Source organism: Caretta caretta, chromosome 2 (assembly GCF_965140235.1).
Source record: "Caretta caretta isolate rCarCar2 chromosome 2, rCarCar1.hap1, whole genome shotgun sequence".
NCBI lineage: Eukaryota > Metazoa > Chordata > Testudines > Cheloniidae > Caretta > Caretta caretta.
The window spans coordinates 182518157-182536632 of record NC_134207.1 but is presented as its reverse complement, the minus strand read 5'-3'; the positions used below and the strand labels follow the sequence as shown (position 1 = coordinate 182536632).

The 18476-nt window shown below is 41.2% G+C and overlaps 1 protein-coding gene across 2 annotated transcripts in view; it reads left to right on the top strand.

Annotated features, from left to right (window-relative positions):
• The window catches only part of AVL9 (AVL9 cell migration associated), a 79803-nt gene that overhangs the window by 48911 nt on the left and 12416 nt on the right, over positions 1-18476 (top strand). The window contains exons 9-14 of one of the 2 annotated variants that reach the window (XM_048839031.2): positions 2936-3005; positions 3921-4468; positions 11572-11706; positions 12991-13210; positions 15455-15572; positions 16440-16580. In XM_048839031.2, coding sequence (XP_048694988.2) covers positions 2936-3005; positions 3921-4468; positions 11572-11706; positions 12991-13210; positions 15455-15572; positions 16440-16580 — 1232 coding nt within the window. The remainder of the gene's footprint in view (positions 1-2935; positions 3006-3920; positions 4469-11571; positions 11707-12990; positions 13211-15454; positions 15573-16439; positions 16581-18476) is intronic. The other variant, XM_048839032.2, reaches the window with a different exon arrangement.

Here is an 18476-nt window from a genome sequence, read left to right as displayed (position 1 = left end):
TTAAACATAAAACAAATAGTAATATAAATACCAAAGGAAGCAAGCTTTAGATTTTTTCAAGTTTTAGATTTTTGTGAATTGTATGGATACTTATCTGAAATATATATTTAGTATCCAAGCTCAGGTCTCTCTAGTCATGTTAACTTTGATTCACAGTCAATAAAAATAAATATTAAAATAAATAAGTCATCCTAACTTAAATCCACAGAGAAGTGTAAGTCTCAATTATATTTTTCTTCAGGCTGTCTTACTGCCTAAAAGAGGTTCTGTCTTGGCAATTTAAGAGGAATCTGGAACATGTACAAACAGATAAGAAATAGAAACAAAAGAGTACCAATTTGTAAATTCAAATGTTGGGTCAAGATCTTTCAGTAAAGTGACTGAATATCAGCTCACAAATACGTGACCACAGGGATCCTTTTTTCCTACAATGTTTTTTTTTCATGTTAAAAGTAAACATCTTACTTTGCTCCCCCAGTGAACAAGCTAAATTATAAGAGTTCATCTCCTTGACAGAAATGACTTGTTGTTGCCTTTATAGGACAACTACAAAAAAAATCGTTCATTGAAGGGCAGGAAGTAATATCAACAAATCAGATGTGAGCACAGTTTTTATCAAGGTTGCACAAAATAACTGAGATGTCAAGAAATGCATATATTAAGATTGCATGCACAACCTTAACTCTGCCCTATATGCATTGTGATAGCTTATAATTACTCAGATATAATACCACATTTTTTCTACATCCTCAAGCCTTTTCTGTACAAAGAGCATGCTATTTTCTCTAAATCAATTTAAAAAATTGATCTAGTCAAATCAGCTCAAATCTCTAATGTAGATACACTTAAACCAGTTTAACCCTTGCTTATATAGATTTTTGCTTCAGTTGGTAACTTAATGACTCAAGGTCAACCAATATAAGCAAGGATAAAACTGGTTTAAGTGTCTGTTTTGGAGCTTTGCCACCATTTTAACTAGATTTATTTTGAATAATTTAAAGTTGTAGAAAAAGTATTTTGGGAAACACGAAAGCGTAATTAGACAGGAAATGCCTTCATAGAAGTGGGTAAAACTAAGATTTGATGTGCAACCTTAACTGGAGCATTTTATACTATTTTTTTTCATTGCTTAGCCTTGTTACTTTAACATTCTTTCAATGTAGTTTTTTAAATAGATATTTCTAGTTTTAAAATAACTAACTGCTTAAGAACATGAGAATTAGTGGCCATATGTGATGTTTGGGTGTTTTAAGCAATTCAGGCCCAAACCCTGCAATTGGATTCAGTAGCATAGATTCCTTTGTCCAAGTGAAGCCCCACTGCTTTCCTCTGGGCTATGTAAAGGCAAAGGCATGTGCCCTACCAGGCCTGATTGCATGATCAAGATACCAGTGTCTCATTGTCTACTTTTTCATTTGCCAAAGCTGACGTGTTGAGTTTAATTCCAAAAAAGTGAGTAGCAGTGCCACATGGTAATCTTAGCAACAGTCTCAGAGTACACCAAAAAGCCTGTCAGTTTAAAATTACATATATAAACTCCTACATTTATTGTGTGTTATAAAACATTTAGTTTCAGTAATCTCAGTGTAATGATGGGGTGGGGTTTGTTTCACTTTCCACATTTACACTGGTCTGTTGAACAGTTTCCCAAATATTTCAAAAGTCTACTACAAATATGTTAAACATTAGAATTAAAAATAATTGTTTCACTTTACATTGGTACAAGAAATGTTTTAGAAACCGCCTTGCCTATTTGATTTAAAAACTGATTATGGTAGCATTTCATAATTACAGCTAAACATTGTAGTTACATTAGTACTGAGCTATCATTCCATTCTGAAGGTGTACAGACCACAAGAGACACATTCACAGGAAAAGTGGAGAGAAAAGCTTTCCCAGGCATGCTCAAATGACTCAAACACATGAGTCTAGTCTGAAAAAGCTGGACATCTATTGAATAATGTGAGAATTCTTTCTGAATTTAGAAGTAGAAAGTGAACCATGGCATCTTCAAAAAGAGAGAGAGAGCACACTGTTTCCTGTACTGCTTCTGAAGAGCTGCTAAGGTTCCAGAATAGTTGTGGGGAAACCTGTACAGTCAAAGACCTTAAACATACTAAGCCAGTATGCCCAATAATGCCACCCATTCTTGATCAGAAAGATGCCTTTTGTTCTGTGGCTCAACTCCCATTAATCCATGGGTTGATGCCTGTCCCACAGGTAGGAGGAAGCATGTCTCAAACTCCAACTACTGCTAGGTTGAGACACCATCTCCAGATGGTGGCCATTTGGATATTTATTTCCAGGATCACGTTATTTGCTGGCTTGTTGCAGGGGGAAAGGGAGTCAATGTGCACCCAGACAAACTAAAGGAAAAAACACACTAGAATTATGGAAAGCACTAATCTTAAATATATAATGTACCATGCCACAAACAAAACTTTGGCCATGTGTGGGAAGAAGAGGTATTCCTTCACATGGATGGGTTTTTAAAACTGTTCTGACTGCCTGACTAGGGCAATTCTCCAGTCAGCTAAAGGCAATGTGGTATCACTCCCACTTTTCAACAGTGAGCATCAGCAAGGACCAGATTGATTGATTGATTGAATTGCAAAAATGACCTTCAGCCATCATTAAGATTGTAGCTAGTCATTCTCACCACCTCTGAAACTGATCCAACCAACCAGTATAAGATTGAATCATCCAAGTATAGTAAATGCCTGGTTATGCCTTCTCTTTAAATATTTATCTGAATAAAAATGTTATGGGGACTTTTATCGAAGTGAAATTCTCCATGAACTGATTTTTTTTATTTTTTTTAGATAGATAGATATGGGTATTAGATGTCCTCAGATTCTCTTGTTTGTTTTTCTGTTTGTTTTTCTCTCTGACTTAAGCTGTCATTTTAATTTGCCCTTCATCCCCCTCCCCACAGGTGTTGTTTTATATTTCTCCAGTAAATAGACTGGTGGGAGCACTGATGACTGTCTTGTCTCTCTTTCCTGGTAAGTAAAAGCAGGTTTCGGCTATTTCTTGCTTGTGTAATTTCTGTTCATAACTGAAACTGACAGTGATATATTTGGGGCAGGGGGAACTTATGTGATACGGGGGCTGTGTTGGTGTATTGCCAGAGTACAATAGCCACAATGAATTCACACACAAAGCTACATAATATTTTTATGAAGCACACATGCGCACAACCTGATAACACTTGTTACTTATGGAGTGCTCCTTACTGTAGTAATAAGAAACTAAGTCTATTTTATCTCTGCGGGCTGCATATTGGGCACCCTCGATATATCTGTGAATAAGAAGTCATTGGTTCTGTGTTCCTGACCAAATGTTTATCAAAGTTTTAAATAACACTTGCCAAGGCAGAAGGTCAGTACTGATCCATTTGGGCCAAAGTCATAGGTGCCGACTCCCTGGCTGCTCCACGCTGGAGCACCTATGGGAAAAAATGGTGGGTGCTGAGTACCCACCGGCAGTGTCCCTCCCTCCCCCGAGCAGCTCCCACCCACCACGATCAGCTGTTCCGCAGCGTGCAGGAGGCTCTGGAGTGGCGGGGGAGGAGCGAAGTTGGGGTGTGCCCAGGGGCGGGGGTGGAATGAGGCAGGGCAGGGGCGGGAAGAGGCAGGGCGGGTTTTGGGGCCTTTGGGGAAGGGGTGAAGTGGGGTCAGGGTCTGGGGCAGAGTGGGGTCAAGCAGCCCCCAGCACATTAGAAATTTGGTGCCTCTGGCAGAAGTGGACTGGATTTTTAAAGTGGCAACGAAAATGCATGACAGGTTTTTTTATATATATATATATATATATATATATATATATATATATATATATACTAAAAAGCATTTCCTACTTTGCTATTATCAAAAATCACTAAAATCTTTGGTGAGATGATATTGTGTGTGTTTGTCCTCCAGGTATGATTGAACATGGTCTTACTGACAGTTCACAGTACAGACCAAGAAAGAGTGTATCAGAGGATACTGGCTTGCGGGAAGTTACACCCCCTTTAGATGATTATGTTTCTGTGTCTGCTGCTGACATTTCAAATACAAACTCAGGAATGGGTGAGGAAGGCAGGAAGCTATCAGGAAACCATGTGCGGGAGGCTCAGAAAACAGATGTGCCTTTATCCCATTCTGAAAAGAATTGCAATGGATCACAGTCCTCCAATGGCACGGGACAACATTTGAAACCTCCTTCACGCACTTCTCCAGAGTCTTCTGAAAGCGACTGGGAGACCTTGGATCCTAGTATTTTGGATGATCCCAACTTGAAAGAAGGAGAACATGAAAATCTGACATCAGAACAGACTGAAATCCTTTCAAAGGAATGCATAACATCGGAAAGCCCTCCAATTACTGTGCAACCTCAGGCTAAAACAGGACATGTGGTTCTTGTTCCAGGACTGATATCGGGGTTGGAGGAGGACCAGTATGGCATGCCATTGGCTATTTTTACTAAGGTAAACATTTTGATAATTATACTTTGTAAATATTTACCAACACTTTCAGGCCTAAGTTTTCAAAAGTGACTAGCAATTTTGGGTGCCCAACTTGAAGCCTGTTTAAAGTACTGCTCCATATTCAAGTGGAGGCTCTGACAAGTGACTTTATGTTTGTATAGTAAAAAAACCCCACTTTCCTGGATGTACTTTCCACCCCACATGCATATGCACTACTTCTCATGATTTATGACTGTTCAGCACAGCTGAAATTGGAGACACTATAGTTATGTGCATAGACGGGAAAGGGTAGGAGGGTAGAAGGAGTGTGTCTGAGCATTAGGTGAGTCTGACCTTAGTTTTGAATCTCAGGATACTCGGCATGTCTATTTAAAAAGGCTCGTCATATAATAGGACACTGATCTGCCATGACCACTTTTGCCTGATTTCTGAATCTTGGAAATGAATAATGTGAACACAAACTCATATTTTAGCATCATCCTTTGCAGCTATACTCTGAAATTCTCCGCATGTTGACAGAGCCTTGAGATGAGTTATGTCAGATATCTAAAGGTTTTTTGTTTTTTTTAATATTTCGTGAATGTAGATGGGAAGTTATGGTAAATATCCAGTCCTTTTAAAAATGGCTTTTGTGATGGGAGTTGGGACTGATGTTGATGACGTTATATCAATGGCTTTTTAGGGACTAGTGGAACTGTTTAGAATATCTTAAACTGGTAGTCATAGAATTAGAAGTTGATTTTATTAAACTATGTTCTCAGTGTTCTGATCCCATTGGATCGTAACTTATATTAGTAACTTATATGAGAAGCAACATGTTAAATTGCCCAAAGCTAACAGCTGAAATGCAACCTTCTCTGTGCTGCCATAACTCATAATTAGAAAAAGCTCTTTATCAGTGATCCACAATTAGGTGCTTGACCAAAACAAAAGTGTCAACCTTCAACGCTGGCTCTACAGACGACCAGAGATGCAAATTACACAGCCAAAGATTTGCCACAGAAAACTCAGTCTTTGATGTTCCGGAGTTAAAATTTAAGGAATGTCAATACAAGTGACCTGAAGCTGCAATCATGCCAACTAACATAGATATATAGAGGCCCTATGAAATGACAGCCAAATGCAAAGAGACAAGGTGGGTGAGAAAATATCTTTTATTGCACCAACTTCTGATGGCAAGCGAGACAAGCTGTCAAGCTTACACACAGCTCTTCTTCAGGTCTGGGAAACTTACTCAGAGGGCAGGTTTACACTTAAAAGGTTGCATTGGTGTAGCTGCACTGCTGTAGCCCTTTAATGAAGATGCTGTATACCGACAGCAAAGAGCTCCGCCCGTCAGCATAGTTCAGGGGTTCTCAGACTGGGAGTTGGGACCCCCCAAGGGCTCGTGAGGTTATTACATGGGGGATCACAAGCTGTCAACCTCCACCCCAAACCCCACTTGCCTCCAGCATTTATAATGGTGTTAAATATATTAAAAAGTGTGTTTAGTTTATTAGGTGGGTTGCACTCAGAGGCTTGCTGTGTGAAAGGGGTCGCCACTAAAAAAAGTTTGAGACCCACTGGCATAGTTAATCCATCTCCCTGAGAGGCGGTAGCTATGTCGATGGGAGAAGCTCCCTTACCGACATAACGCTGTCTGCACTGGGGCTTAGGTCAGTATAGCTACGCCACTCAGGGATGTGGATTTTTCACACCCCTGGTTGATGTAGTTATACCAATGCAAGTCTGTAGTGTAGACCAGACCACGGTGTCGCAGCTAAATACAAGATGGAACAGATTGTTTATCATAAGTATTTAACACATATTTCAAGGAACCATGAAGAGGCCCATTAACACCCCTCCAGTCCTTGGGAGGAAAGGAAGGGAATGGCGGGAATGTAGCTGTGGAGGGATTATTAGTGGGTTAAGGATTGTTGTAATAAGCCATAAATTCAGTGTCTCTATTCAGTCCTTGATTTTTAGTGTCTAGCAAAGTTATGAATTTAAGCACCTATGCTTGTCTTTTAAAGTGTTGTGCAGGTTATCTTTGAGGATGAGGACTGAGAGGTCAGATATAGAGTGATCGCTTTGTGAAAAGAGTTCACCAGCAGGTGATGTGGTGTTTTTGTCTTTTACCATTTTCCTGTGAGAGTTCATTCGAGAGCTTAGTGATTGTCTGGTTTCACCCACATAGTTATTTTTATTGGGGCATTTAGTGCACTGGATGAGGTACACCACATGATTTGAAAAGCATGTGTAGGACCAAAAGATCTTGAAAGGTGTGTTGTGGGGGGTGTTGATCAGTTGGTGTGTCCTGGTCTGTGAGCGGTTTGCTTCTGATGATCACAAGAGGGAGAGCTTGGGGGGTTGTTTGTTTGAAGGCCAGAAGAGAGGGCAGGAAGGATTTTTTCCAGCCTGGAGTCCCCATTAAGTATGGGTTGTAGTTGTTTGAAACCCCGTATGGGTTCCAATGGGGGGGTGGTAGATGACAACTAGGGGTGTGTGGTCAGAGAGCTGGTTTTATTTCTGTATTGAAACAGGTTCTCTCGGGGTATTTGGGTGACCTGTTCCATGATGTGATCTACTTTTCTGGTGGAATGTCGTTGTTCTGTGAAGGCGATTTTGTGTGTGTTAAGGTGTATATCCCAGACTTTCTCTTTGGAGCATGTTCTGTGGTATCTGAGTGCCCAGCTGTAGATAACAGATTTCTGTGTGTGGGGTGTTTACTGGATCTGTGAAGGTAGTTGTGGTGATCCGTGGGTTTCTTGTACAGACTTGTAGAGGGTTCCATTGTTGAAGCTGATTGTGGTGTCCAGGAAGTCGATGCTGGTATGGGAGCATTCCAGAGAGAGTTTAATGGACAGGTTGTGATTGTGAAAGTTGTGGTAAAAATCTGAGTGAGTTTTCATTGTCTGTCCGGAGGATGAAAATATCATTGATGTATCTCAGGTATATCATTGGTTTAATGATAGACAAATTATATATCTAGGATACATCGATGATATTTTCATCCTCTGGACAGATGACTGAATAAAATGGTAAAGGACAAAAATACCACATCAGCTGTGGGTTAACACTTTTCACAAAGCGATCCCGCTATATCTGATCTATCAGTCCCCATCCTCAAAGGAAACCAGCACAACACCTTCAAAAGACACTGGATTTATAGTTTATTACAAAAATCTATAACCCACTAATAATCCCCTGCCAACTGCTTTCCTCCCTGTGACAGGAGGGGTGTTAATAGGCCACTTCATCTTGAATGGTCCCTTGAAATATATGTTAACTACTTATGCTAAACAATCTGTTCCATCTTGTGTTTAGCTGTGATACTCTGAGTAAATTTCCCAGTCCAGAAGAAGAGCTCTGTGTAAGCTCGAAAGCTTGTCTGTCACCACCAGAAGTTGGACCGCTTAAAGATATTACCTCACCCACTTTCTGTCTCTAATATCCTGAGCTGACACGGCTACAACAACAGCTTTGAGCAGGGGGTTGGACTAGATGACCTCCTGAGGTCCCTTCCAACCCTGATATTCTATAATTCTAACGATGCATACAAGCAAATGCAAATTCATGTTTACCAGTTCAATTAGAAATACCAGTTTAAAGGGGGAAATCAGTGTTTTTTTCATTTGGTAAAAGGACAAAATCACTAATGGGGGAAAAAAATCTTGAAGATTTTCAGATGGGTTTTAAAATGGAGAACTAAACAATTTAAATGTAAAAAGAAAAGGAGTACCTGTGGCACCTTAGAGACTAACCAATTTATTTGAGCATAAGCTTTCGTGAGCCACAGCTCATTTCATCGGATGCATACTGTGGAAAGTGTAGAAGATCTTTTTATACACACAAAGCATGAAAAAATACCTCCCCCCACCCCACTCTTCTGCTGGTAATAGCTTATCTAAAGTGATCACTCTCCTTACAATGTGTATGATAATCAAGTTGGGCCATTTCCAGCACAAATCCAGGATTTCTCCCCCCGCCCCCACAAACCCACTCTCCTGTTGGTAATAGCTTATCTAAAGTGACCACTCTCCTTACAATGTGTATGATAATCAAGGTGGGCCATTTCCAGCACAAATCCAGGGTTTAACAAGAACGTCTGGGGGGGTGTAGGAAAAAACAAGGGGAAAAGGGGAAATAGGTTACCTTGCATAATGACTTAGCCACTCCCAGTCTCTATTCAAGCCTAAGTTAATTGTATCCAATTTGCAAATGAATTCCAATTCAGCAGTCTCTTGCTGGAACCTGGATTTGTGCTGGAAATGGCCCAACTTGATTATCATACACATTGTAAGGAGAGTGATCGCTTTAGATAAGCTATTACCAGCAGGAGAGTGGGGTGGGGGGAGGTATTTTTTCATGCTTTGTGTGTATAAAAAGATCTTCTACACTTTCCACAGTATGCGTCCGATGAAGTGAGCTGTGGCTCACGAAAGCTCATGCTCAAATAAATTGGTTAGTTTCTAAGGTGCCACAAGTACTCCTGTTCTTTTTGCGAATACAGACTAACATGGCTGTTACTCTGAAACCTGTAATTTAAATGTAGCTGACAGTATGGTTTTTAATGTTTACCTTCCATCCTACGAAGGCACTCTCTCATTCAAGTTTAATTAATGAAATCAAAGCAGAGGACTGGAAATTTCAGATATATCAATTTCTAGTGATGAGCATCCTTCAATAACGTCTAGATCAGGGTGGGCAAACTACGGCCCACGGGCTGGGTTCAGCCCATCAGGCTTTGGATCCAACCTGTGGGATTGCTGCTCCCGGAAGTGGCTGGCACCACGTCCCTGCAGCGCCTCGGGGATGGGAGGGGGCAGAGGGCTATGCACGCTGCCCTCGCCTGCAGGCACCGCCCCTGCAGCTCCCATGGCTGGGAATGGAAAACTGCGGCCAATGGGAGCTCTGGGGGAGGTACCCACAGGTGAGGGCAGTAAGGGCCTCAGGGATGTGGTGCCGGCCGCTTTTGAGAGCGGTGCAAGGCCAAGGCAGGCAGGCAGGCAAGGAGCCTGCCCTGGCCCCAGTGTGTGCTGCTGCCACCCTGGAGCGGCTCCAGATAAGTGGCACCGGGTCGGAGCCCGCACCCCAACTCCCTGCCCTGAGCCACCTGCCTGCACCCCTGCCCTGAGCTCCCTGCCGCACCCTGCACTCCTCTTGCACCCCAACCTCCTGCCCTCAGCCTCCTCCCTACACCCCTGCCCTGAGCCCTTTCCCGCACTCTGCACCCATCCTGCACCCAGTCCCCTTCCCTGAGCCCCCTTGTACACCCCACATTCCTCCTCTACCCCAGCCCCTTGCCCTGAGCCCCTTCCTGCACACTGCACATCCTCCCGCACCCCAACCCCAGCCCTACATTCATGGCCCTGCATGCAATTTCCCCATCCAGATGTGGCCCTTGGGCCAAAAAGTTTGCCCACCCGTGTTCTAGATTGTCTCAGCAAACAATTTAATTTAACATGAAACTGAACTCCATTTTAGATCTGACAGTTTTTAAATCATGGATGGATATTTTTCTAAAAGATATACTCTAATACAAGGAAATCTTATGTCCTGTGTTATACAGGCAGTCAGACTAGATGATCACAGTGGTCCCTTCTGGCCTTATAATCAGCGAATCTCTTTTGATAGGATTATTTACAAGTTTGTTTTCTTGTTTTTGTTTGTTCGTTCCATACTATGGAAAGAAAGTTTAGTCCACCAGACCAAACTTGGATGAATGAGATTGTGCCGAAAGGTCATGAACTGGCTTAATTGGTAATGCATTTCCTAGTATAAAAGAGCACAAAACCACAAGGAAAAAACAGGTTATGGATTTTTGTTACTAATTTTAGTGCCAGCTATATAAGGTCAGATGCTCATGTCATTTACACCAGTGTAAATCAGAAGTCGTCAGAGTTGCATGGTGAGTTTGGAATCAGGCCCTCTTTATTTTAAATGGCAAAGCATTTCTAAAATTTTACAACTCGTCTGGTGGTTAAAATTACATGACAATTAAATATTGCATTGTCAACTTCCTTAATATTATTTTTCTGGAAACCTAATACTCCAGGTTGGTGACTCTCTAACACAGGACTGTTATTCTCTGACAAAGACGGTTCTGTTATAGATGTTAGTATTTTTCATCTGGATAGCAACCCCCGTGTTTAATCTAGAAAAAAGGAGTAGTTGTATTCCTTTCCTCCCTGTGTTTCAAATTGCCAGTACTGCATGCTGATATACATTCACTCTTGTTGTTTTGTCCAATATGCCTGTCCTCCTTCTGCTAGTATTAGTGAATGAACTGGACAATGCTTTATGTAACTGAACAGCTGGAATTGGACTAGTGTTTCAAGGGGTACATTGATTCTATTTTAAAATGAAAACTATAATGCTTCCAGCTGTATCACTAAAATGTGGGTGTAACCTACATCAAAGACTTAGACTTTCTTTAAATAGCAAATTTTCCTGGAAAGCATTGGTGTAATTAGTATCATAAGGACACAGTGGTTAAAAAGCACAGAGCATCATCTTTTTCTCCTGCTGCTTTTTTTTTTTTTAAAAGCAGGCATGCACATGCTCACAAAAAGTTATCCCTGGAGCCTGAAAGTCCCTGTCCCTGAAAAACATGGATAGCAACAGTGAAAGAGTCTCTTAACTGTCCTGGAAGTATACCTGAGTCCTGCCAGAAGAGACTGCTGTGGAAGAGAGGATAGTCTGCTGTCCGTTCAGTTTTTGTCCTCTTTACTGTGCATGCCAAGGACACGAGAACTGGATTGAGACCACCAAACTCATTTCACATTTGTCAACTCTGTTACCATCTGAAGGCTGTTGTGACTGGTTGAAATCCAACCCACTAAGAGTGAAAGCCGCCATAAGCCATTACCAAGTATACTCCATTTCTGTGAAACCTGGTTTGCTTAATGTAGCAAAGCAACATCAGATTCCAGTGGCAGTGTAGCTAGGAACCTGGTGCAGAGCAATAACCAGGCTTGTTCTCTCTGTGTGGTGGTGGTGTTGCCTTTGTTTAGCTCTAGCTAGAACTGTGGAGGTGGGTAAGTACAGTAAGATTGGTTTTGCCGGGGATGTTTTGCCCTTTCCCTTTTCTTACTAATCATTTAACATTTCCATTATCTTAGGGTTACCTTTGCTTGCCATACATGGCACTGCAACAGCATCACCTCCTCTCTGATGTAACAGTTCGTGGCTTTGTTGCGGGAGCCACCAACATCCTGTTCCGTCAGCAGAAGCATCTAAGTGATGCAATTGTGGAAGTATGAATTCTCTTCTTAAAAACTTTTTAAACTGAAAAAGTGGTTGCCTTATGAACGTGTTTAAGTCAAAATAAGAGCCTTTGTTTACTAATGAAGTTGTTAAATACATTATTTTTATTATTTGTATTGTGTTGGTACCTAAGAGTTCCAGTTATGGACCAAAACTCTACTGTCCTAGGCTCTGTACAAACACACAACAGAAAGATAGTTCCTGCTCCAAAAAACTTACCTGCACACTTTCTTTTAAAAGAGCTTTTGTCAGAAAACAATATGTACAAAAATATTCCTAAACTTCCAGTTAGGGTCACTGAAATTTTCTGTACTTTGTTTACAGTGGACAACTGAACAAGTTTTTATGATGTGTGTTCAGTTACCTATCTATGTCCTATGCTATGGGCTTGTCTTTCAAAGGAAATTGACCGAATCAACTGTGTGTTCACACAAAGAGCTATTCTGGAATAGCTATAGTGCTGTAAATTCACACCCTATCTTATTCCAGAACAACTTCACTCTGGAGACAAGCCCTTAAATACAATAGAGATGGAAAAGTCTCACACCTATGATGCTAGAATTCTATATACTTGCATTTATATAAGTTATTAAGCAGGAAACCTTAACTTCATTCACTTTCAAAAATATTAATAAGTTTCTGGTGTAATACATTATATCCAGTATTTACACTTTATAGAATATTTTTTAAAGCTCCATATGATTCCTTGTTAGTCATGGTTTATTTTTCTCATAGTGAACTTTCATAGCTGCCTAATAAGATCTTAAAAGTAAATGTTTATAATTGAGAAGCAGACACAGTTGTGATAACATAAATATGCTCTTCCTCAGATTTATTTACTTTATATTTAAGCGGCAATAAAAAATGCCCAAACAGAAAGCTGTAGATGCCCTAAGAATTAAGTTTACAATTGCATAATGATGACCACCCAACAACATTAAAAAATTATATGCAGGTAGCAAATTAACTCAGTCAGCCAATAAATCAAAGTCTCAGAAAATAGTCTCTAGGAACATACTCTATAGGAATGTACCCAAAATCCTGACAAAGAGCTTCCGCAGGTTTTGCCAGGAAGTTCATCAAGTTCAGGCTACTTCAGACCATCATCTCATATCCTGAGAACAGTTGAAGCATAATTTGGTCATCAGTTTCTCCTTACCTTTGGTTGTGGTTATAGGTGCGGATGAATTACTCATTTGACCAAAAATAGTACAGGTTATGTATGCTGAAAGTCTTATTTAGACTGTTTCCCCCCTTGGGATTATTTCAATCAGATAGAGGAAGCCCTTGTCCAAATCCATGATCCAGAACTCAGGAAGATCCTGAACCTCACAACTGCTGACCTGAGATTTGCAGACTACTTGGTGAAGCATGTAACTGAGAACAGGGATGATGTTTTCCTCGATGGCACCGGTTGGGAGGGAGGAGACGAGTGGATCAGGGCTCAGTTTGGTGCCTATCTTCATGCATTGCTTGCTGCTGTGCTGCAGCCAGGTAAATTCTGGTAATCTTTTTAGGGGCTGAGGTGAGGATGGGCAGGGGAGGCTGAATGCATAGTAAACAATTGCTCCATTGCATTTTCAGGTTGGCTTATATTCATCCTTTATCTCAGTTGAAAATTTTTTTTTTTAAATCCCTTGACCATCTTCATTAATTTCTTGCTTTATTCTATGTTGTTAACTCTCAGTGATTTAGCGATTATTATATTCCCCCTTTGTTATCTTCTTTTGGGTATTTGTGTTAATTTCCATTACACTTTCCTCATAAATAGAAGTACTTGAAATGTATACATGCAGACATCCTGCTAATTTAGGGTCTCTTTTTGGATTTTAGCTATTCCCAATTGTTTATGCAGAATTTAAACAGCTTTTTCTCTGAATCTTTTAGGAAAAGTTCTGTTTGCCCAGTATTAATCCTTTTAATTGCCCTCCCCTTCATAATTATTCTCAGTAGACTGCCTGTCAACCAATTCTGTGTCCACTCCATGATATTCCTGAGCAAACGCTGTATCAAGCTTCACTTCAAACATAGATATATTACGTTCTCTGGGTTCTCTGTATCTCCAGCTTTGTACTTTTATTTAAGATTACAGTTTGTGGCATAACATGCTTTTCATGAACCCCATGATAGATTTTACTTTTCCCTTTTGAATATTCTAGATTGATTTTCTGTATTTGTAAATATATTGCTAAAGGGTCATTAACATAATACACCAGTAGTATATGATGGTTCATTAATTCACACTTTAGTAACTCTCAGCTTCACCCTCAAATTGAATTTGCAGTTTAATGTAGTACAGTAAAGCAGGGTTCTGCTGTTAGGGCAGAGGTGGGCAAACTACGGCCCGCGTGCCACATCCAGCCCGCAGGATCCTCCTGCCTCGCCCCTGAGCTCCTGGCCCCGGAGGCTAGCCCCTGGCCCCTCCCTGGCTGTTCCTTCTCCCCCGTAGCCTTAGCTCACTGCGCTGCCGGCGCGATGCTCTGGGCGGCGGGGCTGCGAGCTCCTGGGGCAGCGCAGCTGCAGAGCCCGGCCTGACCTGGTGCTCTGTGCTGCCCGGTGGCGTGGCTGACTCCAGCTGGGTGGCACGGCTGTAGTGCTGCCAGCCACCGGTGCTCCAGGCAGCGCGGTAAGGGAGCAGGGGGGGGTTGGATAGAGAGTAGGGGAGTTCGGGGGTGGTGGTCAGGGGGCGGGGGTGTGGATAGGGGTCGGGGTGGTCAGAGGGCGGGGAACAGGGGGGTTGAATGGGGGCAGGAGTCCTGGGGGGGGCAGTCAGGAATGAGAGGTGGGGTTGGATGGGGCGGTGGGGGGCAGTCAGGGGACAGGGGGGTTGGATGGGGAAGGAGTCCTGGGGAGAGGCCATCAGCGGGCAAGAAGTGGGGGAGGCAGGGGCTGGGCCACGCCTGGCTGTTTGGGGAGGCACAGCCTCCCCTATCCGGCCCTCCGTACAATTTCCGAAACCTGATGTGGCCCTCAGGACAAAAAGTTTGCCCGCCCCTGCGTTAGGGCAAGATCAGTACAGGTGATATCATGTTCTTTGACTTGTTTCCTGCTGTCGGGTAATGCCTTGCAACAGAGCTAGGCCACTTACCTTCACTTTCAGATTCTCATGTGGTGGCACAGTGCAGTTTGGGTTCATTATATGGGGATGTTTAACAGCTTGATATCAAAAAATCAAAATACAATTTTATTCATATTGATATTTTTTAAAAAAAACTAAGTTGTATCTAAACTAAATTGTCAGTATCCCAGGGGTAGCCTTGTTAGTCTGTATCCACAAAAACCATGAGGAGTCCGGTGGCACCTTAAAGGCGAACAGATTTATTTGGGCATAAGGTTTTGTGGGTAAAAACCCCACTTCTTCAGATGCATCTGCGGTTCTTCAGATGCATCTGAAGAAGTGGGTTTTTTACCCATGAAAGCTTATGCCCAAATAAATCTGTTCGTCTTTAAGGTGCCATCGGACTGCTAAGTTGTCAGTGTTCCTTTAAATGAATTTCTTGGTTGTCTGAACTCCATTTTCCTTTCCTTAACTCTTTGTGTTGGGCAGTGGCATTTTTTAAAACCCAGAATAATGAGCTTGTTGCTTTGCTAATGTTTATGGAACTGGAACCCCATGTTCTCTGGTTGACAAGAATCGAAGAAATTTCTATTTTCTTTCAAAACCTCCCTTTCATTTCTTCTTTTACATCCTCAGTGCATTGCTACAGGTTCATTCACCTTCTGTCTTTTATTAATCAGATAACGAAAAGATATTGTCGGACTTCGGAACAGCCTTTGTAGCAACTTGGAAAAATACACACAACTACAGAGTATGGAACAGCAACAAGCATCCTGCTCTTGCAGAGGTAAATTCTAGGTAAGAAACCAAGTTCAGAAAAAAGGGGGGAAATAAAGAGTTTATTGTGCTGTTCTTATATGGAATCAGAGCGCTTTTGTGTGGGATGTTACAAGGTTCTCTTTCATTGCTCCTCCCTACAGCCTATATGAGGCAACTCTGGGAAACTTTGAGATATTCAGGACTGAACTGCTGTAAAGATTCTGGAGGTACCTCCTTTTCTCCAGACCAGGGTGATGCAGTCTCTCTCTCATTACTAGCACCTGACTCAGATTGTGGGGCATAGATGAGAAGAAGCTTGCTAAAGCTCTGCCTAAAGACAGAAGTGAAGCTGGTAGGAAGTCTCTGAATAACTTTGAGAGTTGGCTGTCCTCCTTATGGGGGAGGGTAAGTGTGCAGAGGCTTCATCCACCTTTCCTTAGAGATTTACAGTCTGCTGGTTCCTGTGCATTTTTGGTTGCATCTATTTTTCCAGGGAGTAGTAGTGGCCAGGATCATCATTTGACAGCAGTGTTGTTGGTTCAGAGGTTGTATTCTTTCCTTTTTAAATGTAGACTTTGCCATAGTTTTTAATGCCTTGTCACTTTAAAATTGGACTAGTTAAACCTGTACTCCATATGTTGCATTGGATGCTGTTTGAGTTCAGTTTATGGCATTTTTTTTTTTAAATCTATGAAGCCCTACATGGCTACCCAAGACATCACTTCTCTCATTATGCCTCATCTTATCAGCAGGAGGATTGTCTCAGCTGCCAGCTTTTGTGAGGTTTGAAAAGAAGATGAAACATGTGTAGTTTGTAAATGGATGGCAGATTACAGGTGATTTGTCAAAATCCTACAACTGAATCACAACTGGGACATGTATAACTAGATATTTTCTTTGTTTCAGTGGAGGACAACCAGCAAATAAAACCATTCTGTTTTTTCATTATGGGAAAAATGGCAAAATTAGAACACTATATTTTTCCCCTTACAGCCACCCATTCCAGGGGCAATACTCTGTATCAGACGTAAAGTTAAGATTATCACAGTAAGTATATAATACTTTGATATTTTATTGTCTGTTGCTAAACTGAGAATATGTAGACAAATCGAGATTCTTTTAAAGATACGGGAATTGACCCTCTTTGTGAAATTATATGCTGCACTAAACTAGCAACATACAAGGATGTATACCCCAAATTAAAAAACACAGTAAAAGAACTCAGAAAGAGCCACATTGGCTTAACAACCATGTAAAAGAAGCAGTGAGAGATAAAAAGGCATCTTTTAAAAAGTGGAAGTCAGATCCTAGTGAGGTAAATAGAAAGGAGCATAAACACTGCTAAATTAAATGTAAAAATGTAATAAGAAAAGCGAAAAGGAGTTTGAAGAACAGCTAGCCAAAAACTCAAAAGGTAATAACAAAATGTTTTTTAAGTACATCAGAAGCAACCAGTGGGGCCCCTGGACGATCGAGACACAAAAGGAGCACTTAAAGACGATAAAGTCATTGCGGAGAAACTAAATGAATTCTTTGCTTCAGTCTTCATGGCTGAGGATGTTAGGGAGATTCCCAAACCTGAGCTGTCTTTTGTAGGTGACAAATCTGAGGAATTGTAACAGATTGAAGTGTCACTAGAGGAGGTTTTGGAATTAATTGAGAAACTTAACAGTAACAAGTCACTGGGACCAGATGGCATTCACCCAAGAGTTCTGAAAGAACTCAAAAGTGAAATTGCGGAACTATTAACTATGGGTTGTAACCTGTCCTTTAAATCAGCTACTGTACCCAATGACTGGAAGATAACTAATGTAACGCCAATATTTAAGAAGGGCTCTAGAGGTGATCCTGGCAATTACAGACCGGTAAGTCTAACGTCAGTACCGGGCAAATTAGTTGAAACAATAGTAAAGAATAAAATTGTCAGACACATAGAAGAACATAAATTGTTGCGCAATGGTCAACATGGTTTCTGTAAGGGGAGATCATGTCTTACTAATCTGTTAGAGTTCTTTGAGGGGGTCAACAGACATGTGGACAAGGGGGATCCAGTGGACATAGTGTACTTAGATTTCCAGAAAGCCTTTGACAAGGTCCCTCACCAAAAGCTCTTAACGTAAATTAAGTTGTCATGGGATAAGAGGGAAGATCCTTTCATGGATTGAGAACTGGTTGAAAGACAGGGAACAAAGGTTAGGAATAAATGGTAAATTTTCAGAATGGAGAGGGGTAACTAGTGGTGTTCCCCAAGTGTCAGCCCTAGGACCAATCCTATTCAACCTATTCATAAATGATCTGGAGAAAGGGGTAAACAGCGAGGTGGCAAAGTTTGCAGATATTACTAAACTGCTCAAGATAGTTAAGACCAAAGCAGACTGTGAAGAACTTCAAAAAGATCTCACAAAACTAAGTGACTGGGCAACAAAATGGCAAATGAAATTTAATGTGGATAAATGTAAAGTAATGCACATTGGAAGAAAAAAACCCAATTATACATACAATATGATGGGGGCTAATTTAGCTACAACTAATCAGGAGAAAGATCTTGGAGTCATCATGGATAGTTCTCTGAAGACGTCCACGCAGTGTGCAGCGGCAATCAAAAAAGCAAACAGGATGTTAGGAATCATTAAAAAAGGGATAGGGAATAAGACTGAGACTATCTTATTACCCTTGTATAAATCCATGGTACACCCATATCTTGAATACTGCGTACGGATGTGGTCCCCTCATCTCAAAAAAGATATACTGGCATTAGAAAAGGTTGCCCCCCTTCATAATCTCTTTGCTAAAATGAACAGTCCCAGTCTTTTTAATTTCTCCTCATATGGAAGCTGTTCCATAACCCTAATAATTTTTGTTGCCCTTCCCTGTAACTCTTTCAATTCTAATATATCTTTTTTGAGATGGGGCGACCAGAACTACACATAGTATTCAAAGTAT